Source organism: Pongo pygmaeus, chromosome 10 (assembly GCF_028885625.2).
Source record: "Pongo pygmaeus isolate AG05252 chromosome 10, NHGRI_mPonPyg2-v2.0_pri, whole genome shotgun sequence".
Lineage (NCBI taxonomy): Eukaryota > Metazoa > Chordata > Mammalia > Primates > Hominidae > Pongo > Pongo pygmaeus.
In genome coordinates, this window is record NC_072383.2 from 131,738,714 (window position 1) to 131,766,520 (window position 27,807).

Genomic DNA, 27,807 nt, shown 5'->3' on the forward strand with positions numbered 1-27,807 from the left:
TCAGCACCAGGCTCAGGAGCTCAACTCCTTGGAAACATTGTTCAGGAGGAGTCTCATGGAAATCGGGGCGGGGCCACATCCAGCTAACGTCACCCAGGTTGTGATGGACTGTGATGACGAGAAGTTGTAACCCTGAAAAAAGGCCAGGCTCACATTTTCTGGTTTTTTATTTTTCAGAGATGGAGTCTCGCTCTGTTGTCCAAGCTGGAGCACAGGGGAACAATCAGAGCTCACTGCAACCTCCGCCTCCTGGGTTCAAGGGATCCACCCACCTCAGCCTCCCGAGTAGCTAGGACTACAGGTGCACACCACCATGCCCAGCTAATTTATTTTTTATTTTTGTAGAGACAGGGTCTCACCATGTTGCCCAGGATGGTTTCAAACTCCTGGCTTCAAGTGATCTTCCCACCTCAGCCTCTCAAAGTGCTGGGATTACAGGCATGAGGCACTGCACCCGGCCCCAGATCCATATCGTTTCTTACACTGAACACCACCTCCTCATCCCAGGAAAATAGTGAGAGCCACAAAAGAAAGAAATCTCACCTGCTCCATCACCCTAACACAGCTTCGATGGGCTTCATTCTAGCTCTGAACATGCAACATGCTTGCCCCCAACTGCACATATTTAGGTGGCTTTTTTTTTTTTTTTTTTTTTGAGACAGAGTCTTGCTCTGTCGCCCAGGCTGGAGTACAGTGGAGCAATCTCGGCTCACTGCAACCTCCGCCTCCTGGGTTCAAGCGATTCTCCTGCCTCAGCCTCCCCAGTAGCTGGGATTACAGGCACCCACCATAACTGGCCTATTTTTGCATTTTTAGTAGAGATGGGGTCTCACCGTGTTGGTCAGGCTGGTCTCAAACTCCTGATCTCAGGTCATCCGCCTGCCTTGGCCTCCCAAAGTGCTGGGATTACAGGCGTGAGCCCCTGTGCCCAGCCTACGTGGCCTTTTTCTACCTAGGTATTTTTCCATGTTGTCACCTTGGCTTTGTAGACGTTTTTTTTTTTTTTTTTTTTTTGAGACAGAGTCTTGCTCTGTCACCCAGGCTGGAGTGCACTGGCGCGATCTCGGCTCACTGCAACCTCTGCCTCCTGGGTTGAAGCGGTTCTCCTGCCTCAGCCTCCCAAGTAGCTGGGACTACGGGCGCCCGCCACCACACCCGGCTAATTTTTTGTAATTTTAGTAGAGACAGGATTTCACCAGGTTAGCCAGGATGGTCTCGATCTCCTAACCTTGTGATCACCCACCTCAGCCTCCCAAAGGAAATTATTTTTAATTGTCTGATATTCTATACAATGGAAATCCCTAAAATATAACGTTAGGTAAACCCTCGCTAAAATTCTCACAGGATTGAGTCCTTAAGTCTTATAACGCCTACGGCCACTTCACCAATGCCTCCGTATACGAAGCATTCTCCATGAAATTACAGCGAAGAGTTTGGATTCCTGGGGAAAAGCTGGGCCGAGCTGCCATCTGCTGACCACCGCGTGTGTTAGACACGGGACAAGCTGTTCTCTGTGGCTTCTCACCTGCCCTCCCGCGTGCAGCATCAGCAGTGGCCAGTGCCTGCCGTGGACGACCCCCGAGGCAGCGACCACCCAGGTCACCGGGTGTGTCCCATGGCCATGTGTCCCGACGCTGTAGGCCAGGCCCCACCCCTGCCAAGCCCAGTCTCAGGGTACAGACCCCAGAAGTAACCTGTTTGGTTTCCTGAGTGCCCAGAACATTTTTAAGCCATTCCAGACAGAACCAGTGCTGTGGGCCTGCGTGCTGCTCACACAGGGCTCAGTGCACAGAGCAGCACCGGTGTGTGTAGCAGGAGCCAACTGTGGTGCTCAACAGGGCTAGGGCTTTCTTCACCTAACACTTTCACACATAAGGAGCGCTCTGACAAATTAGGAAGTCATAAAAAAAAAGGCAAAGGACGCAAACAGACATTTCTGCAGGAATAAATTAAAACAGCCATGAAATAAAGAACAAGCTCCATTTTTAATAACAGGAACTATATGTGTGTGCATACATATATATATATATATGTGTGTGTTTTGAGACAGGATATCCCTCTGTCGCCAAGACTGGAGTACAGTGGCACGATCTCAGCTCACTGCAACCTGCTCCCCTCGGACTCAAGCCATCCTTTGGCCTCAGCCTCCCGAGTAGCTGGGATTACAGGTGTACAACATCATGTCTGGCTAATGTTTGTATTTTTTGTAGAGATGGGGTTTCACCATGTTGCCCAGGCTGGTCTGAAACTCCTGGACACAGAAGATCCACCTACCTTGGCCTCCCAAAGTGCTGGGATTACAGACGTGAGCCACTGTGCCTGGCCAGAGTTGTATACTAAAGCATCAACATTCATCTAGAAGGTTTAACAGTGACACATTATAAAGCAACCACAGTGCTGGCAGGGGATGGACACAGATCCAAGCCGAGGCCCCGGTGGATGGAGATGTAGCCTGTGAAGGGGCAGTGTTACTAGATGGTGGGAAAAGATAGATTATTCAATATGGTCACGTGGGGACAACTGATCACACAGATGAAAAAAAAGAAACGGCATCCTTACTTCACAGGTTATCCTAAGGCCAACACCACTTTGAAACCTGAGCCCCGAAGGAAAGATAGGAACCCGCCTGCGTGCGGTGGCGCGGGCACTCACACTGCTGAGGGGCGACACGCGGGTTCTGCTCGCGCTCCGCTCTCCGGTCAGGCATGGGCTGGAAGCAGCAGGTGCACAGGGCGTGGCTTCCTTGCAGAGGGCACACGTAATCCTGGACTGCTGAAGCACACACACATTCAGCCGGAGCACGTGGGACCCAGGGCAGAAAGACAGCAGGTTAGAGAGGCCGCCGGGAAGCACAGTGAGGAGATGTGCACCTGAGACAGCCGGGGAAGACACAGACCTGCCCTGCTAAACCACCAGGGACCTTCTGCCACCCAAACTTGGGGAGTCAAAACGGATTAACAATAACCAAAAATGATCTTTGGTTTAGCAGCTGGAGCAAGATTTCAAAGATCTGTTGCAGGTTTTCTTTTTTTTTTTTGAGACGGAGTCTCACTCTGTCACTCAGGGTGGAGTGCAGTGGTGCGATCTCGGCTCACTGCAAGCTCCGCCTCCCGGGTTCACGCCATTCTCCTGCCTCAGCCTCCAGAGTAGCTGGGACTACAGGCGCCTGCCACCACGCCTGGCTAATTTTTTTTTTTTTTTTTTTTTTTGTATTTTTAGTAGAGATGGGGTTTCACCATGTTAGCCAGGATGGTCTCGATCTCCTGACCTTGTGATCCGCCTGCCTCAGCCTCCCAAAGTGCTGGGATTACAGGCGTGAGCCACCGTGCCCGGCCAATCTGTTGAAGGTTTTCTATTATTTCCTATAGACAGAGGACAGGCCCATAGAGCCTATGATATAGAATAAAACAAGCTGTGTGTTCAATTTCCGCTCAGGTGAGAGAACAAGCCATCTCTCAAATAAACAAAAGACAGGCATGGTGCACAAGACCAATCGATGCGGCAGCAGGAAGTCTGAGCCCACTCAGCCAAGTTCCCTGGACACTCGCCACCCACACAGGAAAAACCCTGCGAGGTCAACATGCCGGCCATAAGGACGGCAATTTCACCACCCAGGTTCACTGAGTGCCCACTGAGGGACCCAGGACCCCAGAGGGAGGTGCTGGTCCCACCACGCAAAGGAAGGAGCTTGTCCAGTGACCCAGACAGAGCTGCTGAGTGGCGGAGGCAAACCCAGGCTGGTGGACGGGCATCCATACCAACGCCAAGCACTGCTTTGTCCGTTCCGTCCACGGGTTCTACAGGAAGCCACTGAGAATGCAGCACAAGGATGTGGCTCTGCATCCATCCCAGGCCAGTGGCCTTGTGATGTGCTCAGCCCCGACCCGTGGCCAGGAAGCCAGGACCCCTGAGGGCCATCTTCCCATTCTATGAGTCTGGAGTGAGCAGGGCAGAGAAATGAAGCCTCCCTACCCCCTGCCCAGCTCTCCTCTGACTTCTTGGATGGCACCTGGAGCCCCTTGCTGGAAAAAGGCACCTGACGGGAAAACATTTTGCATTAAGCCAACTCTGGAGATGCAGAGCAGCTTCTGGCGACATCGCCACTGCTGGGGAGAAGCCCGCCTCTTACTTGAGGGACAGATATGCGATCATCACTTTGGGTATGGCAAACCCACTGGGGGACATCAGCTGCCCTGAGGCAGCGGCTGGGGAGAGGTCAAGTATTAAGGTCAGAGTTGTTAATTCCCAGGAGTGTTCAGGAGGGGCTACGAATGAACAGTTACTTGTCTTGATTTCCCAACCCAAAATCAGTCATGAAAAGCAACCAACTGTGAGTGCAGGGAGACCACTGAGGCCAGGGCCCAAAGTGGGAGAGCAGTGCAGAGAGGAGGCAGGCAGAGCGCGGTCACGTGCACGTCAGCACCGGGCACAGCCACAAAGTGACTCACGCGAAGGCTGAGGCCTGAGGGCGGCGCGGCTCACCTGTCGTCAGGTTGACGGACGTGGAGGGTGCATCCACTAGGGCCTGTGGGACTCCTGGCTCGCCCTCCGGTGCTGGGCATGGGGGAGGCTGCGCCGCCTGCCTTCTGTACTCAGGACACTGCCGGCACACAACGTATGGCTGGCTGCAAGGAAGCACAGGGCCGAGCTGTGTGCAGGCCCCAAGCCTCTCAGGTAGGGCCGGTGCAACGCGGGTCCGCAGCCATCACAGCTCAGCTCCACCGTCGCTCAGCTGCTTGGTGTGAGGGGAAGGGCTGGGCCCCCTTCCTGTCCAGCACCCCCGTGTTAGAAGAGAGGGACCAGAACGAGTCGAAGGGCAAGGACACGCCGCTCTGCATCCCCAGCTCAGCCCCCACGCTTTAGAGCCCCATCCCTGGGGTCACTCGGTCCCCATTGACGTGTGCTTCCACGAGACAACACCAGCACAGGGCAAGGGCCAGCACATGCGCACACGCCCCGTGCTCCTCAGGACGCCGCCTACTCTCCCCTGTTAAAAGCAGAGCGTGGTAGGGCAGGGCAAGGGCCAGCACGTGCGTGCACGCCCCGTGCTCCTCAGGACGCCGCCTACTCTCCCCTATTAAAAATAGAGCGCAGTAGCGCAGGGCAAGGGCCAGCACATGCGAGCACACCCCGTGCTCCTCGGGAGGCCTGTTAAAAGCAGAGCGTGGTAGGGCAGGGCAAGGGCCAGCACGTGCGTGCACGCCCCGTGCTCCTCAGGACGCCGCCTACTCTCCCCTATTAAAAATAGAGCGCGGTAGCGCAGGGCAAGGGCCAGCACATGCGAGCACACCCCGTGCTCCTCGGGAGGCCTGTTAAAAGCAGAGCGCGGTGGACAAGGTACTGGGAGCCACACCAGGCGCCTGCAAAGCCCCGAATCACTTGTCTTTTCTACACTTCCCTTGTACTTCCAAAAACAAGCAGCCAAAAATGTCAACTGTAAAAAAAGAACCTGTAGGAAAAAATACACGAGGCTCTCCTCTCCATCTGAAAGGCTTTTCTGCGCCTGACACCAAAGGCCAGGGGCCGATGAGGCCAATGGGTAAGACCCGACCAGATAAAAAACAAAGCACAGTGAAAAGACATATATTTTTTCGTAAGGAAAAAATGTAAATGAAAATGAGATTACCTATTTCTCCTTTTAAACTGGCAAAAAGAGCCCCTCATGCAGACCTTGTAGAGTGTATTAGGCACACCCGTTCCGATCGGTGTCTGGATAACAAACTTATCAAACGTCTATCAAGGTCCAATTCCCAGTCACACTCTGTGACTCGACTGCTTCACGTCTAAACATCGACGTCACTGCACATGTGCACAAATACGGATGTAAGAAATGCACGGCAGCAACTGTTTCCCAATTCAAACACTGGGGACATTACCAAGCTGTACGTGCAGCCGAATCCCAGCTTCATAAAAATACTTGTTTCTCATGCCTGTAATCCCAGCACTTTGGGAGGCTCAGGTGGGCGGATCACGAGGTCAGGAGTTCAACACGGTGAAACCCCGTCTCTACTAAAAATACAAAAAATTAGCCGGGCATGGTAGCGGGCGCCTGTAGTCCCAGCTACTTGGGAGGCTGAGGCAGGAAAATGGTGTGAACTCGGGAGGCGGAGCTTGCAGTGAGCCAAGATCGAGCCACTGCACTCCAGCCTGGGCAACAGAGCGAAACTCCATCTCAAAAAAACAAACAAAAAATAAATTTGTTTCTCATGCCTATAATCCCAGCACTTTGGGAAGCCGAGGCGGGCTGATCACCTAAGGTCAGGAGTTCAAGACCAGCCTGGCCAACATGGTGAAACCCTGTCTCTACTAAAAATACAAAATTAGTGGCCAGGCACGGTGGCTCACACCTATAATCCCAGCACTTTGAGAGGCCAAGGCAGATGGATCACTTGAGGTCAGGATTTTGAGACCAGTCTGGCCAACACGGTAAAACCCTGCCTTTACTAAAAACACAAAAATTAGCTGGATGTCGTGGCGTATGCCCGTAATCCCAGCCCCTCAGGAGGCTAACGCAGGAGAATCACTTGAACCCAGGAGATGAATGCTGCAGTGGGCGAAGGTCATGCCACTGCACTCCAGCCTGGGCGACAGAGCGAGACTTTGTCTCAAAAAAAAAAAGAAAAGAAAAAAAAATTAGCCAAGTTTGGTGGTGCATGCCTGTAATCCCAGCTATTTGAAAGGCTGAGGCAGGGGAATTGCTTGAACCCGGGAGGCAGAGGTTGCAATGAGCCAAGATAGTGCCATTGGCAGGGCGCAGTGGCTCACGCCTGTAATCCCAGCACTTTGGGAGGTCAAGGCCGGCGGATCACGAGGTCAGGAGATCAAGGCCATCCTGGCCAACGTGGTAAAACCCCATCTCTACTAAAAATACAAAAAAATTAGCTGGGTGTGGCGGCGTGCGCCTGTAGTCCCAGCTACTTGAGAGGCTGAGGCAGGAGAATCGCTTGAACCCAGGAGGTGGTGATTTCAGTGAGCTGAGATCATGTCATTGCACTCCAGCCTGGCAGCAGAGCGACACTCCATCTCAAAAAAAAAAAAAAAAGAAAAAAAAAATTTGTTAGTATATTACATTTCATTTTGTTAACGATTATGACACATGTATGAATGGCTGGGTAGATGCAGCAAAATCTTAATGCTAAAGTGGTTTTGGTTTCCTTCTTTTTGCTTAACAGTCACATGCTAAACTTGGCAAAAGGAAACAAAGATAATAGTTTCAGGTTTGTTTTTTTTTTTGTTCATTGTCTTTTTAAATATCATGGCCTCAACCCAACATTCAGACCCCGGTCTTGTGCATTAGGAAACCTCAACATGTCAGCAGATAAATAAAGTCTCTGAGGCTGGGATTGTCTCAGCCTGATGATGGTGCCTCTTCTGTAATAACATCCTGACAAATGATAAACGTTGCAATTTATACTACAGGACTTTATAATCACTAGATCAACTACAAAGAATACATGTGCTTACGTGGGAAAAAATAACATATGGAATGATGTCCCTCTGTCACAGCCAGAGATACCAGACCCATGACGAGTTGAAGCAAAGGGAAGGGTGTCAGCCAAGGGTGCAAATGTCTACAGCAGTCGCCTGCGGCTGACGCTCTGCTGGCTACCCCCTGGCTACCCCACTAAGTGTTCACCCAGTCCCTGCCACGCCTCTCAGGGGAGGTGCTAATACTATCCAATATCAGAAAACAAGCTCAAGCCATTTAAGAGCTTGGTTGCTCAGGGGCAGAACTAGAACTCAGGACCCATGCTGTCCACCCAGTAGTGAGCTCTTGGTCATGGTTCTGATGCTCCTCTGGCTCCCACACTCTGCTTTGAGCCAGGGGCATGATTTACCTAATGTCTGAGGACTCACTGTCAACGTCTGACAGCTCCAGCAGGTCCTCTGAACTCCCTTCTTCATCAGAAAAAGACCGCCTGACTTTGGGCTGCAGCATGTCTTGAGTGATTTTATTCCTGGCATCCATACTTTGCACATCTTCTTCACTGCGACTCTTGTCTAGAATTGAAAGGACACAGCGCCATTCGCCAGCAGTGAGGCATGACAGGCAGACACAGCTGACACTGCTGGGAGCTCGTGTGCACAGTGCCGCGGAAGGAGGGGTCTCGGCGGACCACCCTCACGTGCCCAGGTGCTGGTGGAGGGACCACCCTCATGTGCCTGGGTGCTGGTGGAGGGACCGCCCTCGCTTGCCCAGGTGCTGGTGGAGGGACAGCCCTCATGTGCCCGGGTGCTGGTGGAGGGACCACCCTCACGTGCCCGGGTGCTGGTGGAGGGACAGCCCTCACGTGCCCGGGTGCTGGTGGGTGGATGCCCTCACATGCCTGGGTGCTGGTGGAGGGACCACCCTCACATGCCTGGCTGCTGGTGGAGGGACAGCCCTCACGTGCCTGGGTGCTGGTGTGGGGATGCCCTCACTTGCCTGGGTGCTGGATGAGGTATGCTTCCACAAGGTTGTTGAGGATGTGGTTTTTACAGATCCGCTCCACGGGACAGCGGCAGGTAGGACACAGGGACGAGCGCTCCATCCAGCCCGAGTAGCAAGCCGCGCAGAACGTGTGCATGCAGGGCTGCAAACTGAAAGTGCGAGAGGAACAGTGTCCAGACAGTCCCACAAATGCAACCGCGACCCTCAGCCAAGGTCCGCAGCAGCCCCACCATGGAAGGGCCTACAGGGGCCCAGCCGTCGTTCAACCTAAAAACCCTTTAAGTCAGTCTTGGTTAATGAAAAGAAATCAGAGGCCACATGGCCTCTGTGTTTTCAGGAGAGACAGAGGCGAGTAGATTATGACTTCAGGAACACAAACAATGGAGACACCAAGTGTTTCTGGCCCAGAAGTTGGAAGGCTGTCACTCTTGAGTTCCCACAGAAAAGCAAGGAGGCCCTTCCTCAGCTGCTCCTGCATTCGTTCTATGCTAAATACACCTTCCCAGCTAAGGAGCATTTAAAATGTGCATAGTTCCTTTCATCTGTCTGTAGAGTTCACTGGGTCACACACAATCCACACACCCAAAACTTGTGGGGTCTACAGCCTCCGGCTCTGGGTTCCAGGTTTCCTCCTTGTTGGCGCCACAAGTAAAATGAAAGTGGTGGCCATGCGCGGTGGCTCACGTCTGTAATCCCAACACTTTGGGAGGCCAAGGTGGGCAGATTACCTGAGTACAGGAGTTGGAGACCAGCCTGACTAATATGGTGAAACTCCCGTCTCTACTAAAAATACAAAAAAATTAGCCAGACGTGGTGACGCATGTCTGTAGTCCCAGCTACTCGGGAGGCTGAGACAGGAGAATCACTTGAACCCAGGAGGTGGAGGTTGCAGTGAGCCAAGATCACACCACTGCACTCCAGCCTGGGTGACAGAGCGAGATTCTAACTCCAAAAAACAAAAACAAAAACAAAAAACCAGCCTGGGCTACATGGCGAAACCGTCTCTACAAAAAACACAAAAATCAGCGGGGTGGCTGGGAGCAGTGGCTCACGCCTATAATCCCAGCACTTTGGGAGGCAAAAAGGCAAAGGTGGGCAGATCACCTGAAGTCAGGAGTTCAAGACCAGCCTGGCCAACATGGTGAAACCCTGTCTCTACTAAAAAATACAAAAAAATTAGCTGGGCATGGTGGCACATGCCTGCAGTCCCAGCTGCTCAGGAGGCTGAGGTAGGAGAATCATCTGAACCCGGGAGGCTGAGGTTGTAGTGAGCCAAGATTGTGCCACTGCACTCCAGCCTGGTGCATCTTTAAATGCGAGACTCCATCTTTAAAAAAAAAAAAAAGGAATAAAAAATAAATAACAATAAAATCAGAACATTAAAAAAAAAAAAAAAGTCAGCCGGGCATAGTGGTGTGCACCTATAGTCCCAGCAACTCAGGAGGCTGAGGTCAGAGAACCACTTGATCCTGGGAGGGAGAGGTTGCAGTGGGCTGAGAAAGCTCCACCCACTCTTATCTGGGTGACAGAGCCAGACCTTGTCTAAAAAAAGAAAAAAAATGGTAACCTCAGCAGATGCCAGGCCAAACAGGACCTGCAGGCTTGTTTCATGCCCAGCCCTGCCCCACACTGGACGAAGAACCTGCAGTGCCATGTTCCGTGAGCCAAGGGTGAACACGGTCGCACCTCACGCAGTCATGCAGCAGGTCCTGGCAGATGATGCATGTCAGCGTCTCCTCCATCTTGTCTGGCTTCCCAGCCGCCGCTCTGACGTCCTCGTGGACGGTTTGGGCATTTCTACGCGGTTGTGCGACCAACAACTGCCCGTTCAGGTCAAGGTCCCCATCTACAGGAGAAAGGGATGTGTTCTGTCATAACCAAGAAGGAAATACATGCAGGTTCAGGTCAAGGTCCCTGTCTACAGGAGAAAGGTATGTGTTCAGACTGTCGTAACCAAGAAGGAAATACATGCAGGTTCAGGTCAAGGTCCCCATCTACAAGAGAAAGGGATGTGTTCTGACTGTCATAACCAAGAAGGAAATACATGCAGTCTTTTTTTTTGAGACGGAGTCTCGCTCTGTCGCCCAGGCTGGAGTGCAGTGGTGCGATCTTGGCTCACTGCAAGCTCCGCCTCCCGGGTTCACGCCATTCTCCTTCCTCAGCCTCCTGAGTAGCTGGGACTACAGGTGCCCACCACCACGCACAGCTAATTTTTTGTATTTTTAGTACAGACGGGGTTTCACCGTGTTAGCCAGGATGGTCTCGATCTCCTGATCTCGTGATCCACCCGCCTCAGCCTCCCAAAGTACTGGGGTAACAGGCGTGAGCTACCGCGCCCCACCCTCTTCTGGTGTTTTTATTTTTCTATAATGCTCAGATGTTGGTAATCAATTAACTTTTATTTTTAAAGAAACTGTACACAATTTAAAAAGCCAAGTATTTAGAAGAAGCCTCCCAGCACTTTGGGAGGCTGAGGCGGGCAGATCACTTGAGCCCAGGAGTTCAAGACCAGTCTGGGCAATATAATGAAACCCCATCTCTTAAAAAATGGGAAAAAAAAAATTAGCTGGCTATGGTAGCGTGCACCTGTGGTCCCAGCTACTCAGAAGGCTGAGGTGGGAGGACTGTCTGAGCCCAGGAGGTGGAGGCTGCAGTGAGCCGAGACTGCACCACTGTGCTCTGGCCTGGGTGACAAAGCAAGATCCTGTCTCTTAAAAAAAATGTATACATAATATATTTACAAAGCAAGATCCTGTCTCTTAAAAAAAATGTATACATAATATATTTACAAAGCAAGATCCTGTCTCTTAAAAAATGTATACATAATATATTTAGAAGAAAACAAAGGCAGTCACCCTCTGCCTCAGCCGCTCCTCACCCAATTTCCCTCCTCGGAGGAAAACTATTTTCGTGTCTTTGAGCTGTTTCTTCTGGTATTTACCTTTGTGTTTCTAAGTTATCATGGTACATTTGATTTATCAATTTTAGACATCATCCCTGACATCTAATAAGGTAGAGAAAAACTCTGACCTGAGACACCCCTGCCAACATCACATTAACAGATTACGTTAGATCATGATATTGTATTTGTATTATTATGCTTATGCAAGTATTCACTGCTGAGCCAAGTAGTTTACTAGATTAAGTTGTGTGACTTACACAATTTTTCATGTTTGCTAGAATTAAAATTTCCTCATTCCTGTGCTTATTTTTCCTGTGTAACTGTTGCTGACTCTTTCCACACCTTCCCCACACCGATCAACTCCATGTGTCAGATAACCTAATTTTTTTCCCTGGGGACCCCTCCTAGAGCATTCCTGTCACAGTGCCCCAGCGACTGGCTGCTCTCTGGACTGCCATACAGCAACCCTTCTACCACAACATTCCCAAATGTTTTCCAATAATCTTAACTTTGGCTTTCAAAGTGCAGACTTCTCCCTAAATCATCTTCAATGTGAAGATTTAAGCTTCATTTTTAGAAATTATTGTCCTACCAGGACAGAGGGCTTTCTTTTTTGATTTTCTTTTTTTTGAGATGGAGTTGCGCTCTTGTTGCCCCAGCTGCAGTGCAATGGCACAGTCTTGGCTCACTGCAACCTCCACCTGCCAGCTTCAAGCAATTCTCCTGCCTCAGCCTTCCAAGTAGCTGGGATTACAGGCATGCGCCACCACACCCAGCTAATTTTTGCATTTTTAGTAGAGACGGAGTTTCACCATGTTGGCCAGGCTGGTCTCGAACTCCTGACCTCAGATGATCCGTCCACCTTGGCCTCCCAAAGTGCTGGGATTACAGGCGTGAGCCACAGTGTCAGGCTTGGTTTTTATTTTTAGAGATAAAGTCTTGCTCTGTCACCCAGGCTGGTCCCCAACGCCTGACCTGAAGTGATTCTCCTGCCTTGGCCTCCCAGTGTTAGGATTACAGATATGAACTACTGCACCTGGCCAGGAAGTAGGATTTTGAGATTAATTCTGCAATTCAGAATGCACTATTTCCAGACCAAGAGAACAGCTTGTAGTAAACCACAGTTCTATCCGGATTATGCAAACCGCAAAAAAAAAACAGGCCCAGGTTTTCTGAATGAAAATGCCGGAGGTGTTACAGGCATCAACCTGAGGCAGGGTCCACGTGCCCCTGCAGGAAGCAATGCCCCACAGCACGGAGCATGGCAGCGGCCCCCTGCAAGCCCCAGGAGCACACGAGAGGACAGAGGACACACACAACCAGATACTAACCTCCTCTCATTTTCTTCTTCATGGGCTCCAAATCCTCCTGATCCTGGGGTTCCAACGACGAAAAGGACGCAGTCTTTCTGTCTGGGAGAGCTGTGGCAAAGCTGGAGACTTCATCACTTGCCACAGAGGGACCGCTTCCTTTAGGGGAGATGCCACCACCCCCAGACCCTGTGAGAGGAATCAAACAAGACAGGTGCTGATCCATCCAGCTCAGGAGAGAACCATGCCTGTAAGGTGTCACTGACTGGAGCCCAGTGCAGCTGGCAACCTGAGATGTCATACTTTAGGAATGACAAGTGGCTTACCAGGAGGGTGTGATCACTCAACTCACATCTTAACTCTATTTGTGCCCATCTCTACGTGGGGTGGAGCTGGGGGAAAGGAGCCCATTCGCAAGAAACAAATGCAGAGATGTCTGTAACCAGGCTTAGCCCTCGAGCACTGAGTCTAACGCAGGGCAAATCCATATACCCGTAGTCATATGATGCACACCGTGTCATAAACTTGTGAAAACAGAGCTTTGGGCTGGGTGCAGTGGCTCACACCCATAATCCCAGCACTTTGGAAGGCCGAAGCAAGTGGATCACCTGAGGTCAGGAGGTTGAGACCAGCCTGGCCAACATGGTGAAACCCCATCTCTACTAAAAATACAAAAAAATTCGACAGGCGTGGTGGCGAGTGCATGTAGTCCCAGCTACTCAAGAGGCTGAGGCAGAAAAATTGCTTGAACCCGGGAGGCGGAGGTTGCAGTGAGCCAAGATCGTGCCACTGCACTCTAGCCTGGGCAACAAGAGCGAAACTCCCTCTGGGGAAAAAAATAAAAATAAAAAATAGAGGTCTGAGGCCGGGCATGGGGCTCACACCTGTAATCACAATACTTTGGGAGGCCGAGGTGGGAGGATCACTTGATCCCAGGAGTTTTAGACCAGCCTGGGCAACACAGCAAGACCCCATCTCTACAAAAAATACAAAAAAGAAAAAAAAAATTAACCAGACGTGACAGTACGAGCGTATGGTCCCAGCTACTCAGGAGGCTGAGGTGGGTGGATCACTTGAGCCCAGGAGTTCGAGGCTACAGTGAGCTATGACCACATCACTCTCCCAACCTGTGCAACACAGCAAGACATCAAATTTTTTTTTTTTTTTTTTTTTTTTGAGACGGAGTCTTGCTCTGTCGCCCAGGCTGGAATGCAGTGGCACGATCTCGGCTCACTGCAAGCTCCGCCTCCTGGGTTGACGCCATTCTCCTGCCTCAGCCTCCCGGGTAGCTGGGACTACAGGCGCCTGCCACCACACCTGCCTAATTTTTTTGTATTTTTAGTATAGACGGGGTTTCACCATGTTAGCCAGGATGGTCTCGATCTCCTGACCTCATGATCCACCTACCTCAGCCTCCCAAAGTACTGGGATTAAAGGCATGAGCCACCATGCCCGGCCAAGACCTCATTTCTTTTTTCTTTTTTTTTTTTGAGACAGAGTCTCGCTCTGTCACCCAGGCTGGAGTGCAGTGGCGTGATCTTGGCTCACTGCAAGCTCTGCCTCCCTGGTTCACGTCATTCTCCCACCTCAGCCTCCTGAGTAGCTGGGACTACAGGCGCCCGCCACCACGCCCAGCTAATTTTTTGTATTTTTAGTAGAGACAGGGTTTCACCGTGTTAGCCAGGATGGTCTCGATCTCCTCTCCTTGGCCTCCCAAAGTGCTGGGATTACAGGCGTGAGCCACCGCGCCCGGCCTGACCTCATTTCTTTAAAAAAAAAAAATGCGGGGCGCAAGGTGGCTCATGCCTGTAACCCCAGCACTTCAGGAGGCCAAGGTGGGGGGGATCATCTAAGGTCAGGAGTTCGAGACCAGCCTGACCAACATAGTGAAACCCCATTTCTACTAAAAATACAAAATTGGCCGGGTGTGGTGGCACATGCCTGTAACCCAGCTACTCGGGAGGCTGAGGCAGGAGAATTGCTTGAACCCAGGAGGCGGAGTTGCAGTGAACGAAGTTCGCACCATTGCACTCCTGCCTGGGCAGTAAGAGCAAAATTCCATCTCAAAAAAACAAAATAAAACAAAACAAACAAACAAAAAAAACAGAGGTCTGTGTAAAGCACAGACGTTCCAGGGGAGGCATGCATAGCTTCCAATGGGTGGAGATGGTGCTGTGTGTGACTATTTTACAAGAGGTGTGATAATGGGAAGGAGACAGCACAGTGACTTGTAGGGAGAGCGCTACCTCCAGGAGCAAGAAGCCAGAGTCATAACGACAGGAATGACCTTGGCAGAAAAACAGGCAGACTTTCTAATCACCTCTATCTTTTTTTTGAGACGGGGTCTCACTCTTCACCCAGGCTGGAATGCAGTGGCGAGATCTCCACTCACTGCAACCTCTGCCTCCTGGGCTAAAGCGATCTTCCCACCTCTGCCTCCTGAGTATCTGGGACTACAGGTGTGCACCACCATACCCAGCTAAATTGTTTTTTTGTATTTTTGGTGGAGACAGTGTCTTGCCATTTTACCCAGGCTGGTCTCAAACTCTTGAGCCCAAACAATCCACCCACCTCGGTCTCCCCAAGTGCTGGAATTACAGGTGTGAATAAGGATTACAGGTGTGAATAACCTATACCTTACTAAAGACTTAGTTTATCATATTACAGCATAATACATATCTAGCTTACAGTATTCAAATGTAAGTGTTATTATTTGAAAAAAAACTGGCTTACAGCAGCTGAAAGAAAACAGAATAGTTTTGGGGACAAACCACCTCATATACGAACAGAAGGAAAGAGACAGCCTGTGGGCTGGCCCCCAGCCGGCACCCACTCACGCCATCATCTCCAGCACCCCGTGCTCAGCCAGGCATCTCATCCCCAGAATGAAGGGGTAAAAATGGCCCACCTGTGACACCCCCCAACGTGGAGAGGAGCACCACTTATCACTTACAAAATGTACCTGGCACACTGCCTCACATGTAGTAGCTGCTCAATAAGCAGTAACTATAATTATTTTGTTAGTATGCATACACTTAGGCATACAGATAGAAGAATTTTTATTTTTTATTATTTTTAGTTTCTTTTTGAGACAGAGTCTTGTGCTGTCGCCCAGGCTGGAGTGCAGTGGCAGGATCTTGGCTCACTGCAACCTCCACCTCCTGGGTTCAAGAGATTCTCATGCCTCAGCCTCCCGAGTAGCTGGGATTACAGGCGCCCGCAACCATACTCGGCTAATTTTTGTATTTTTAGTAGAGATGGGGTTTTGCCATGTTGGCCAGGCTGGTCTTGAAATCCTGACCTCAGGCGATCCACCCACCCGGCCTCCCAAAGTGCTGGGATTACAGGCGTGAGCCACCACACCCGGCCAGAAGAATTTTTTTTTAATTACATAAGTAATATATAAATACACTGCCCTTTTTAAGTAGAACATTATCAAAAAATTATGAAAACCGTATTACCCAGACTACACACTGTACTATGCACATTGGTGGATAGGAACAGGAAACAATTTTACTGGTGAAGTTTGTTTTCTTTACAGGCCAGAGCTGTTTTGTGTTTCATTTCTGAAGAGGGTCTAATATCCACAAAATGCACATGGGACTTGGCCCTAGGGACATGGTATAGTTCATCTAGGCAGACAGTTCAAAATCTGCACTCAATCCAAAATACTAGTAACCCTGCATCCTGTCTGTGCTTGCTGCACTTGAAACGCTGTGGGCCACGCTGGAGCGGCTGGAACGCCACCTCTATTCCTCTGGGGCTATCCCTGCACGGGGAGAGTCAGCGCATGCTGGATCTACCTGTGAAAAGCCAGTGCACATCCCGGCTGTGCCCGAGGGTAGGTTTTAAGGAACCTGGAAGATACGATGAAGGGTACATAGCCCAAGAGAGCTGGTAAAACTTCAACATTCTGGTGGCTATTCAAATCTGGCATGTTTTCTTTTCTTTTTTTTTTTTTTTTTTTGAGACCTGGTTTAACTGTCACCCAGGCTGGAGTGCAGTGACGTGATCTCGGCTCACTGCAACCTCCGCCTCCCAGCCTCAGGTGATCTTCCTGTCTCAGGTGTACCTCCTGTCTCAGCTTCCCGAGTAGCTGGAACTACAGGCGCCTGCCACCATGCCCGAATAATTTTTGTATTTTCAGTAGAGATGGGGTTTCACCATGTTGGCCAGGCAGGTCTCAAGCTCCTGACCTCAAGTGATCCACCTGTCTTGGCTTCCCAAAGTGCTGGGATTACAGGTCTTTTTTTTGTTTGTTTTTGAGATGGGCTCTGGCTTTGTTGCCAAGGCTGGAGTGCAGTGGTGCAATCTCAGCTCATCGTAACCTCCGCCTCCCAGGCTCAAGCAATCCTCCCTCCTCAGCCTTCCAAGTAGCTGGGATTACAGGCATGCACCACCACACCCGGCTAATTTTTGTATTTTCTGTATTGTATTTTTTGTAAAGATAGGGTTTCACCATGTTGCCCAAGCTGGTCTCGAGGGATCTGCCCACCTTGGCCTCCCAAAGTGCTGGGATTACAGGCATGAGCCACCGTGCCCAGTGCTCAGATGTTTTCATCTTGAAGTGTTATTTTCTTTCACTCATAAATTTAAGGTTATGATGTTAAAACAAAGGTAAATCAAAGAGGCTTTGAGAAGCCAGGGTTGTGTTTAGTCTATAGGAGACAGGCTAGTAGAAACTGTCTGTCACGGGTTTGGTCTCCGCTGTTCCTCTTATCTCCGGAAGTAACAGGTGGAAACTACATAGCACTCACTCTCCACAGTCTTGCCTGCAACTTAGTGTCCCCAGTTAGCACCTGAGAAGTCCTCCCAGGTGAGTCCTGAAATCACATCAGAATGTGACAACACACCAGAATGTGACAACACACCAGAATGTGACAACACACCGGAATGTTACAACACACCGAATGTTACACACATCAGAACCTTACAACACATGGGAACGTTACAACACACCAGGAATGTTACAACACACCAGAATGTTACAACACACCGGAACAACACACCGGAATGTTACAACACACCGGAACGTTACAACACACGGGAACGTTACAACACACCAGAATGTTACAACACACCAGAATGTTAAAATAACACACCGTGTAACACCAAATGTTACAACGCACCGGAATGTTACAGCACACCGGAACATTACAACACACCGGGAATGTTACAACACACCAGAATGTTACAACACACCATGTAACACCGAATGTTACAACACACCGGAATGTTACAACACACCAGAATGTTACAACACACCGAATGTTACAACACACCAGAATGTTACAACATATTGGAATGTTACAGAAATGTTACAACACACTGGAATGTTACAACACATCTGGATGTTACTCTTCAGATGGCTGGGATGTCATCCATCAGACTGAGGTATGCTTTTAGAACACTGCTGCTGGTGACTATCCTGGCCAACAACATCTCTACTAAAAATACAAAAATGTTTTGGGCATGGTGGTGCGCGCCTGTGATCGCAGCTACTCAGGAGGCTGAGGCAGGAGAATCACTTGAACCCGGGAGGCGGAGGTTGCAGTGAGCCGAGATTGCGCCACTGCACTCCAGCCTGGGCAACAGAGCAAGACTCTGTCTCAAAAAAACAGAAAATAAAGAGCACTCTGCTGCTGAGGAGCTGGGCTCATCCAAAGGAGCCTCTAGAGAAGGACGCGACAAGGCCTCAAGGACATCGACAAATAGGAGAGGTGTGGCTGCCCGTGTGAAGACAGAGCAACAGCATACAACAGAGTAAAAACCAAATCAACAGAAGTAGAAATAGGCCCAGAGAGTGTGAGAGGTTTCTGGTTTCAAGAAGGCACACTGAGTCCCTGCACCCAATGCCTCTCCTTCCCCAAATCCCACTGGAACACACAGAGAGACGTAAAAACAAGGAGTGTCCTGTAGCAGAGCAGCCAGGCTGGCCCATGAGAGGGAGGGAGCAGTCTTCTGGGAGAGGTGGCTCTTGCTGCTGCGGATCAGCCAACAGATTCATGGAAAGCAAAGGTCCCTTCCCCGGAGGCTCCCTGGTGCCTGTCATGAACGTGTCAGTGATGTTCAGAGCTCTGGCAGCCACTGTGAAACCTCTGAGACAAAAACCTGAGCAAAAACAGCAGCGTGGAGTGCACAGAAGCCCCTGGTGACCTCAGGAGTAGCTGAGCTGAGCGGGCATTTCTGGACTTTTTATCAGGGAACCAGCTTTCCTGTCAGATCGAAACACAGCCTAACTGAGATTCAGAGGCTCTTCTGTTCATAGGAATCTGCAGACTGCTATGGAATGTAAGAACGCGAGAGCCAAGCACTCCAGGACTAAGAATGAGCCCAGACGACACGAAGAAAGCTGTGAGACCTCACTGAAGAACAGGAAAAGCTTAACAAATAGAGAGAAACACCATTTTCCTGGGCACTGTAAAACTGTCAATTCTCCCTAAATCAAAAATCTCAAAAAGATTTTTCTATTAAACTGGAAAAGCTAATTCAAAAGATAATCTAGAATAGAGAATAGCTAAGAAAGTAAATAATAATAATAATAATATGTATAGTGCGATCCAATTTAGAGAATACATATGTACACATCCTCCACGTGATAAACCCTAAAAGAAAACAGAAAACATTCCCGTCATGCTGCACCCAGATGGAATTTCTTCCCAATGACCATGGAAGAGGTAAGAGTCAAGCCGTAAGGAACAGCATCTGCAAAACTAGTTTTAAATAACATCCTCTTCTGGATGAACTCTGAAAACACCATGCTAAGTGAAAGAGCCCAGTCACGGCCAGGCACGGTGGCTCATGCCTGTAATCCCAGCACTTTGGGAGGCCGAGGCGGGTGGATCACGAGGTCAGGAGATCGAGACCATCCTGGCTAACACGGTGAAACTCCGTCTCTACTAAAAATACAAAAAATTAGCCAGGCGTGGTGACAGGTGCTTGTGGTCCCAGCTACTCAGAGGCTGAAGCAGGAGAATGGCGTGGACCCAGGAGGCGGAGCTTGCAGTGAGCCAAGATCGCACCACTGCACTCCAGCCTGGGTGACAGAGTAAGACTCCATCTCAAAACAAACAAACAAAAAACAAAAAAAAATTAGCCGGGCGTGGTGGCGGGCGCCTGTAGTCCCAGCTACTCGGGAGGCTGAGGCAGGAGAATGGCATGAACCTGGGAGGCGGATCTTGCAGTGAGCCAAGATTGCACCACTGCACTCCAGCCTGGGCGACAGAGTGAGACGCCATCTCAACAACAACAAAAAAGAACCCAGTCACAAAAGAGCACGCATGATTCCATGTCTGTGAAGTGTCTAGAACAGAAAAATCCAGAGGCTGAAAGCACACGCAGCTGCCAGGGGCTGGGGGGAAGGGGACGTGGGGAGTGACTGCTGGTGGGGCCGACGGGAAGGGGACATGGCGAGTGACTGCTGGTGGGGCCGAGCCGAGGGGAAGGGGACATGCGGAGTGACTGCTGGTGGGGCCGAGGGGAAGGGGACATGGGGAGTGACTGCTGGTGGGGCCGAGCCGAGGGGAAGGGGACATGGGGAGTGACTGCTGGTGGGACCGAGCCGAGGGGAAGGGGACATGCGGAGTGACTGCTGGTGGGGCCGAGGGAAAGGGGACATGAGGAGTGACTGCTGATGGGGTCGAGGGGAAGGGGACATGGGGGGTGACTGCTGGTGGGCCCCGGTTTCCTTTTGGTGTCAATGAGTGGTGATAGTCCCACACCTTGTGATGTACTAAAATCCACTGAAATGTACACTTCAGCTAGATGACTTTTATGGTATATGAATTATAGTCTCAATGAAACTGCAAAATACGCCATGGTACTAGAGTCCCTGATCTTCACTTCTCTTCGGAAGTGAAGGGAACAACACACTCAATATTGACTCCTACAGAAATCTTACTACTGAGAACCTCATGCCAGTCCTCAGTCGCTTATCTGTCTCTGTAACAACACAGGTAAAGAGTAGTGAACAAAAACTATGCAACCAGCACCAAGACCTCATGAAATGTGACCTCACCACAACTGGAGGAACGCTCTCGCCCTGCAGGAGGAGGCTCCGTGGAAGAGGCCAAGGCTGTGGGGAAGAGGTCTGACGTCGACGTTGATGGCTGTGGTTCCTCAAAGCACACCTGAGTGGCGGGCGACGACGGAGGGACCCGGGGATTGGCCCCTCGCCCTGCACCTGCACCTGAGGTATCTTTGGTCCCATGGAACACATTTTCCTTGTTAGCTTCTGTAACCCAAAAGGAGCAGAAGCAGCACACATCCAGGGCTCAGGCAGACACTCTAGGGATTGAAACGCTCTTAAGAATGCAACAGCCCCAAGGCCAGGCACTGTGGTTCAGGCCTGTAATCCCAGCACTTTGGGAAGTCGAAGCAGGTGTATCACCTGAGGTCAGGAGTTCGAGACCAGCCTGACCAACAAGGTGAAACCCTGTCTCTACTAAAAATATAAAAATTAGCCAGGTGTGCCAGGCTCGGTGGCTCACGTCTGTAATCCCAGCACTTTGGGAGGCTGAGGCGGGTGGATCACGAAGTCAGGAGATCGAGGCCAACCTGGCTAACACAGTGAAATCCCATCTCTACTAAAAATATAAAAAATTAGCTGGGCATGGTAGCAACTGCCTGTAGTCCCAGCTACTCGGGAGGCTGAGGCAGGAGAATGGCGTGAACCCGGGAGGCGGAGGTTGCAGTGAGCCAAGATTGCGCCACTGCAGTCCAGCCTGGGCGACAGAGCGCGACTCCGTCTCAAAAAAAAAAAAAAAAAAAAGATTAGCCAGGCAAGATGGTGCAACCTGTAATCCCAGCTACTTGGGAGGCTGAGGCAGGAGAATCTCTCGAACCCGGCAGGTGGAGGTTGCAGTGAGCCGAGATCGCGGCACTGCGCTCCAGGCTGAGCAACAAGAAAAAGAGCAAAACTCCGTCTCAAAAAAAAAACAGGAGGCTGAGGCAGGGGAAGTGCTTGAACCCATGAGGCGGAGGCTGCAGTGAGCTGAGATCGCACCACTGCACTCCAGCCTGGGCAACAGAGCGAGACTCCATCTCAAAAAAAAAAAGAAAAAAAAGGAATGCTACAGCTCCTAATATGCATCCACTTCTTTGCTATACTCTTACTTACCAAAGAATTCTTGTGTCATGCCTTGCTTTTCATTTAAAGATTCATAGAGGTATGCCACGTCTAAAAGAAAATCAATCAAATCAGAAAACTGGTGGCCTCTGTGCAAATTGAGAACTCATTTTTCTCTTCTGTTCTCCAGTCCATTTGTTTTTGTTGATTATTTTGACTCATCAGCTAATAGCAAATTCATCAGTTTAAGAGATTTCAAAACAAGTAATCTAAAACATCTCTACCAACTCAAAAGAAATAAGCCTCGGGGAAAAATGGCATCAGGAGGCAGAAGAAGGTAAAGAATCTATGCCTCACTTATAATTTCAAACTACACAAAGGAGCAGATACAAGATCCTTCTGTGTGGCCAGGGGCTGGTTAAGTTTATGCTGAAGATGCCTAAGACATATTTGCCCCATTCTCCCTCATCACTGTGGTCTTTCGGTATTTCAGGGGTGGCCAGGTGCAGTGGCTCTTGCCTGTAATCCCAGCAATCTGGGAGGCCGAGGCCGGCGGATTACCTGAGGTCCCGAGTTCGAGACCAGCCCGGCCAACATGGCAAAACCCTGTCTCTACTAAAAATACAAAAATTAGCCGGGTGTGGTGGCAGGCACCTGTAATCCCAGCTACCTGGGAGGCTGAGGCAGGAGAATCGCTTGAAACCAGGAGGTGGAGGTTGCAGTGAGCTGAGATCATGCCATCGCACTCCAGCCTGGGCAACAGAGCAGAGTGAGACTCTGTCTCAAAAAAATTAAATAAATAAGTATTGGCCAGGTGCAGTGGCTCATGCCTGTAATCCCAGCACTTTGGGAGGCTGAGGTGGGTGGATCACCTGAGGTCAGGAGTTTGAGACCAGCCTGTTCAGCATGGCAAAACTCTGTCTCTACTAAAAATACAAAAATGAGCTGGGCGTGGTGGTGGGCGCCTATAATCCCAGCTACTACGGAGGCTGAGGCAGGAGAATAGCTTGAACCCGACAGGTGGAGATTGCGGTGAGCTGAGACTGCGCCATTACACTTCAGCCTGGGCAACAAGAGTGAAACTCCATCTCAAAACAAACAAAAAAAAAGTATTTCAGGGGTGACCTTCGAAGGACTCCCACAACTTTCCTTGTCCTACACCGTTCTTCCACAAAACAAAAACGCGACTTCTGGAGCTGAAAAAACTTACTGGAATCCAGTCTAACCTTTGATGTTTCTTATAAGGTCTCCAAAAGCAGAACCATCAATGGCCTCCAGACCCCTGGTCCTAGGTTTTATTCCCCATAACTCAAGTTCTTCTCCTGTAGAACCCAAACCATCCCCATCAGTTTCTCCTTGGCTGCCATTTTGGGATTGGCTGCTCATGGCCACGGTGGTATTCCTGAGGAATGGCTGGGCTCAGGCTGCAAAGTCGACACTCCCACTCCTCAACAGACACTATTCACAGCAGGAACCCATGTGAGCAAGAAATGGGGTGTAGCCAGGAGGAACGTTCCTACAGGAAGGGATGTAGCCAGGAGGAACGTTCAGAGTGCGCCCTCACGTGCACCCCCGTGCGGGTCTGACCCCGGCAAGCCTTCCTCTCTCTTACTGTGTTCCGGTTCATTCTTCCTGTACACCAAGTAGATGACATCCCCAGTCTGTAAAGGGCACGTCTGCTTCTTAACAACCTTCAGCTTGTTAATCACTGTTCCACTGGTGCTGTAAAAAAACAAAAACACAATTTATTCTACGTAAAATAACTTGGAGTTACAAGATTTTTTTTCTAGCACCATTAGCAAAGCAGCTCAATATGACCATTCTGGAAATACTCATAGGAACAGTGTAAATATGTAACGATGCACACATCCACACACTCCTCACCATTCTCTCGAGAAATGGCTCGCCCACTTCTCCCTGACAGCCTAACCAGCCACCACACCTCCTCACGTGCTTGGCAGCTCTGCTGCTGCAGGGCTGGGTTCTCTCCCGTTTGCCTCCTAGTGGACCCAGAGGCCTCGTCTGCAGTGTGGTGCTTCCACCTCCAGCCTCCCCTGAGCTGAACTTACGCTATCCACAGTTCCGTTCCCTGCAGCCATCACAACCCTGGTGAGCTCATGGCTCCAATGAGTACTGATCCCTCCCAAGAGACTGGCCCTGGGCAGAAGCGGACTAAATGCTGGGCCGTCAGCTGCAGGACATGGCCCTGCACTCAGAGCCTGGGGTCTGGCTGTCAAGCCCCTTGAGGCACTCTGCCCAGGGAGAAGCCAATGCAGATGCTGCTGACTCAGGGACAGACAGGAGGAGGCTAAGTTGATGGGGCAGGAAGTGTCTCCTGGGGACTTCTGAGCAGAGACCTGACAGCAAATCAGGTGTTGGTCAGGTGGACAAAGGTCCAAGAGCACAGCATACCCGACACACAAAACAGCAACCGGGCAAAACGACTGAAACCACACAGGCCTCAGCTCTGCAGCTTCACTCCCGAGGCCCCAGCAGTGGACAGAATTCACATCCGAGTGACCACCACGGTTTGCTGAGGTATGGGAGTGGCAGACGATTTCGGTAAACAGAGGGTAAACAGTATAGGTTTTGTGGTCACCACTGCCACTACTCAGCTCTGCCGTCTGCAGCAGGAAAGCAAATGCAGACAGTAAGCAAATGAACTGCCACGGCCGTCTCCCCATAAAACCTCCGAAACCAGGCAGTGGCTGTGTGTGCCTGAGTTCTGCTGTTACAACACAAAGCTGACCCTGGAAGATGCGGTTTTGAGCTATACAGATGCACTTAAACACAGGTTTTTGCAATGAGAGGGAGTGAATCCCATACGTATGCTGGACTGACTTTCTGTGTCCTCCTGCTCCGCAGGGCTGGCTACGGGGCTAGAGTGTGCACAGACTTGGGTGCATGCAGGGGGCTGGAGCTGGACTGACTTTCTGTGGCCTCGTGCTCCACAAGGCTGGCTACGGGGCTAGAGTGTGCACAGACTTGGGTGCATGCAGGGGGCTGGAGCTGGACTGACTTTCTGTGTCCTCGTGCTCCACAAGGCTGGCTACAGGGCTAGAGTGTGCACGGACTTGGGTGCATGCAGGGGGCTGGAGCCAGACTGACTTTCTGTGTCCTCGTGCTCCACAAGACTGGCTACGGGGCTAGAGTGTGCACAGACTTGGGTGCATGCAGGGGCGCTGGAGCCAATCCCCTCAGATGCCGAGCGGCGACTGCAGTCATCATTCATCCTCCTGCTCTTTCCAAACAAAAATCTGATTATTTCACTCCTCTGCTTACACCCCTTTGATGACTCCTCACTGCTCTCAGGCTAAACCCCAAGCTCCCTTGTGTGACTTTGCCGCTCATCACACGCTCCGACCACACAGCCCTGCTCATGCTCGGGGGCCCCTACACACGTGGTTCCTTCTGCCTGAGCACCCCTCCCCTCCAGCCCACCTCTGCCAAGGAACGTGGCACCTCTGGAACCTGGAAAAGGCAGAGAACAAATTCTCCCCTGGAGCCTCCAGAAGAAACCAGCCCTGTTCAGACCTGGATTTTAGCCCCATCCGACCCATATTGGACTTTGGACCTCCATAACTATAGTAAGACAGCAAATTTGTGTTTTTTAAATCTATTAAGCTTGTGGTAAATTACAATAGCCATAAGAAAGTAACACCACCACGCAGTCAGCACAGGGAAGCCACGCCCTGAAGCAGGCGGGACGGCCCAGGACCAGCACCCAGCGTGGGGAAGCCAGGCCCTGGAACAGGCGGGGAGGCCCAGGACCAGCACCCAGCGCGAGGAAGCCAGGCCCTGGAACAGGCAGAAAGGCCTGGGACCAGCACCCAGCACGGGGAAGCCAGGCCCTGATGTAGGCGGGAAGGCCCAGGACCAGCACCCAGTGCAGGGAAACCAGGCCCTGGAACAGGCAGGACTGCCCAGGACCAGCACCCAGCATGGGAAAGCCAGACCCTGGAACAGGCGGGAAGGCCCAGGACCAGCACCCAGCACGGGGAAGCCAGGCCCCGGAACAGGCAGGACTGCCCAGGACCAGCACCCAGGGTGGGAAAGCCAGGCCCTGGAACAGGCGGGAAGGCCCAGGACCAGCACCCAGCGTGGGGAAGCCAGGCCCCGGAACAGGCAGGACTGCCCAGGACCAGCAACAAGCGTGGGAAAGCCAGGCCCTGGAACAGGCGGGGCTGCCCAGGACCATCACCCAGCACGAGGAAGCCAGGCTCCGGAACAGGCGGAAGGCCCGGGACCAGCACCCAGCGCGGGGAAGCCAGGCCCCGGAACAGGCAGGACTGCCCAGGACCAGCACCCATCGCGGGGAAGCCAGGCCCTGATGTAGGTGGGAAAGCCCAGGACCAGCACCCAGCATGGGGAAGCCAGGTCCTGAAGCAGGTGGGACAGCTTGGGACCAGCACCCTGCCTTTCCCATTGTGCCAAGAAATAGAGAACTTAATCTGATACCTATTAGACTAGGAAAAGGAGCGTCAGTTCTTTCTATTAAAATCTACTTCCTAGTCTTCTATCCCTGAAACTATCAGTTACCAAAGAATCTCACAGAGCCTGATCTTTACCAAACAAAAAAAAATCCTGTGGTGAGAACAGCACACTCTCAACATACTGCTAGAAGACCACCTGCCACTTGCAGCAGATTTAAAAGACGCACATTCTGGCCGGGTGCGGGGGCTCACACTTGCAATCCCAGCACTTGGGGAGGCTGAGGCAGGTGGATCACCTGAGGCCAGGAGTTCAAGTCCAGCCTGGCCAGCATTGTGAAACCCCATCTGAGCTGGGCGTGGTGGCGGGCACCTGTAACCCCAGCTACTCGGGAGGCTAACGCAGGAGAATCACTTGAACCCGGGTGGCGGAGGTTGCAGTGAGCCGAGATCGCACCAAGAGCACTTCAGCCTGAGCCACAGAGTGAGACTCTGTCTCAAAAAAGAGAAAAAAAGGAATAGGCACATCCTGAGTAACACTGACACAGACTTCCCTTCCGAGAAAGCATCCCAAGAAAATAGACATGAAGGCAGAGTTTGGGAAGGAGTCACTGCAGTGTTACTTATAGTAAGAAAAAGTCAAAACAATAAATGTCCACCAATAAGGGAAGTGACAAAGAAACTATCCTAAGGTAACGAAAAGATGAGCTGGATGCAGACGCAGTGACATGTGAAGCGCTCCATAAGACACTGTAAGTGAAAAAAGCTGGCCAGGCGTGGTGGCTCACGCCTGTAATCCCAGCACTTTGGGAGGCTGAGGCAGGCGGATCACCTGAGATCAGGAATTCGAGACCAGCCTGGCCAACATGGTGAAATCCCGTCTCTACTAAAAACACAAAAAAATAGCCGGGCTTGGTAGTGTGTGCCTACAATGCCAGCTACATGGAGGCTGGGGCAGGAGAATTGCTGGAACCTGGGAGTCGGCGGTTGCAGTGAGCCAAGATCGCACCACTGCACTTCAGCCTGCAACACAGAGAAACTCCATCTCAAAAAAAAAAAAGACAAAAGCTGACGCTACAACAGTATGTGTAGCGTAATTGCATTTATGCAAAATATATATACCAACCTATGCATTTTTAATGTATGAACAGGATTTTGGAAAGCTTTCCACTTTCTAAGTTGAATATCCCTAAGCTGAATGTCCCTAATCAGAAATGTGAAATCCAAAACTTTTTGAGCACCAAGAAGACACTCAAAAAAATACTCACTGGAGCATTTCAGAATTTTGAATCAGACATGCTCAACTGGTAAGTATAACGAAAATATTCTAAAATCTCAAACAATCCAAAATCTAAACAGTCTAGTTTCAATCATTTCAGATACTCAATCTGTACTTAAGTTGTACAAGAACGAGAATTTATTAGTTTTAAAAAATGATTTTTTGATTTGAGGGAAAGAAATCAAACTTGAATAGGCTTGCAAGAACCAAAAATTACCAGCATCTTTTAAGTCTCATTTCTGAGACATACTTAATTTGAATACATTCAAGAAGGGTCATAGGCACCAAAGTGTCACTAAGTGTCCCATCCTGGAAACCAGTAAATACATCTTCTAATACCTTGGGAGCCTAATTAACTACAGTCATGCCCCAGATAATAACTTTTGTT

At 50.6% G+C, this 27,807-nt stretch overlaps 1 protein-coding gene across 25 annotated transcripts in view; it reads right to left on the reverse strand.

The window, feature by feature from the left end:
• The window catches only part of CHFR (checkpoint with forkhead and ring finger domains), a 47,188-nt gene that overhangs the window by 8,535 nt on the left and 10,846 nt on the right, over positions 1 to 27,807 (reverse strand). For 4 of the 25 annotated variants that reach the window (XM_063646859.1, XM_054444886.2, XM_063646863.1 and 1 more), the window contains 9 exons: positions 23,323 to 23,432; positions 21,762 to 21,821; positions 20,661 to 20,876; positions 12,665 to 12,832; positions 10,118 to 10,277; positions 8,426 to 8,580; positions 7,839 to 8,001; positions 4,483 to 4,625; positions 2,653 to 2,772 (listed from right to left, as the gene is read on the reverse strand). In XM_063646859.1, coding sequence (XP_063502929.1) covers positions 2,653 to 2,772; positions 4,483 to 4,625; positions 7,839 to 8,001; positions 8,426 to 8,580; positions 10,118 to 10,277; positions 12,665 to 12,832; positions 20,661 to 20,876; positions 21,762 to 21,821; positions 23,323 to 23,432 — 1,295 coding nt within the window. Of the gene's footprint in view, positions 1 to 2,652; positions 2,773 to 4,482; positions 4,626 to 7,838; positions 8,002 to 8,425; positions 8,581 to 10,117; positions 10,278 to 12,664; positions 12,833 to 13,527; positions 13,621 to 20,660; positions 20,877 to 21,761; positions 21,822 to 22,936; positions 23,227 to 23,322; positions 23,433 to 27,807 lie in introns of those variants that run through there. The other 21 variants (XM_063646862.1, XM_063646865.1, XM_063646866.1 and 18 more) reach the window with 11 other exon arrangements.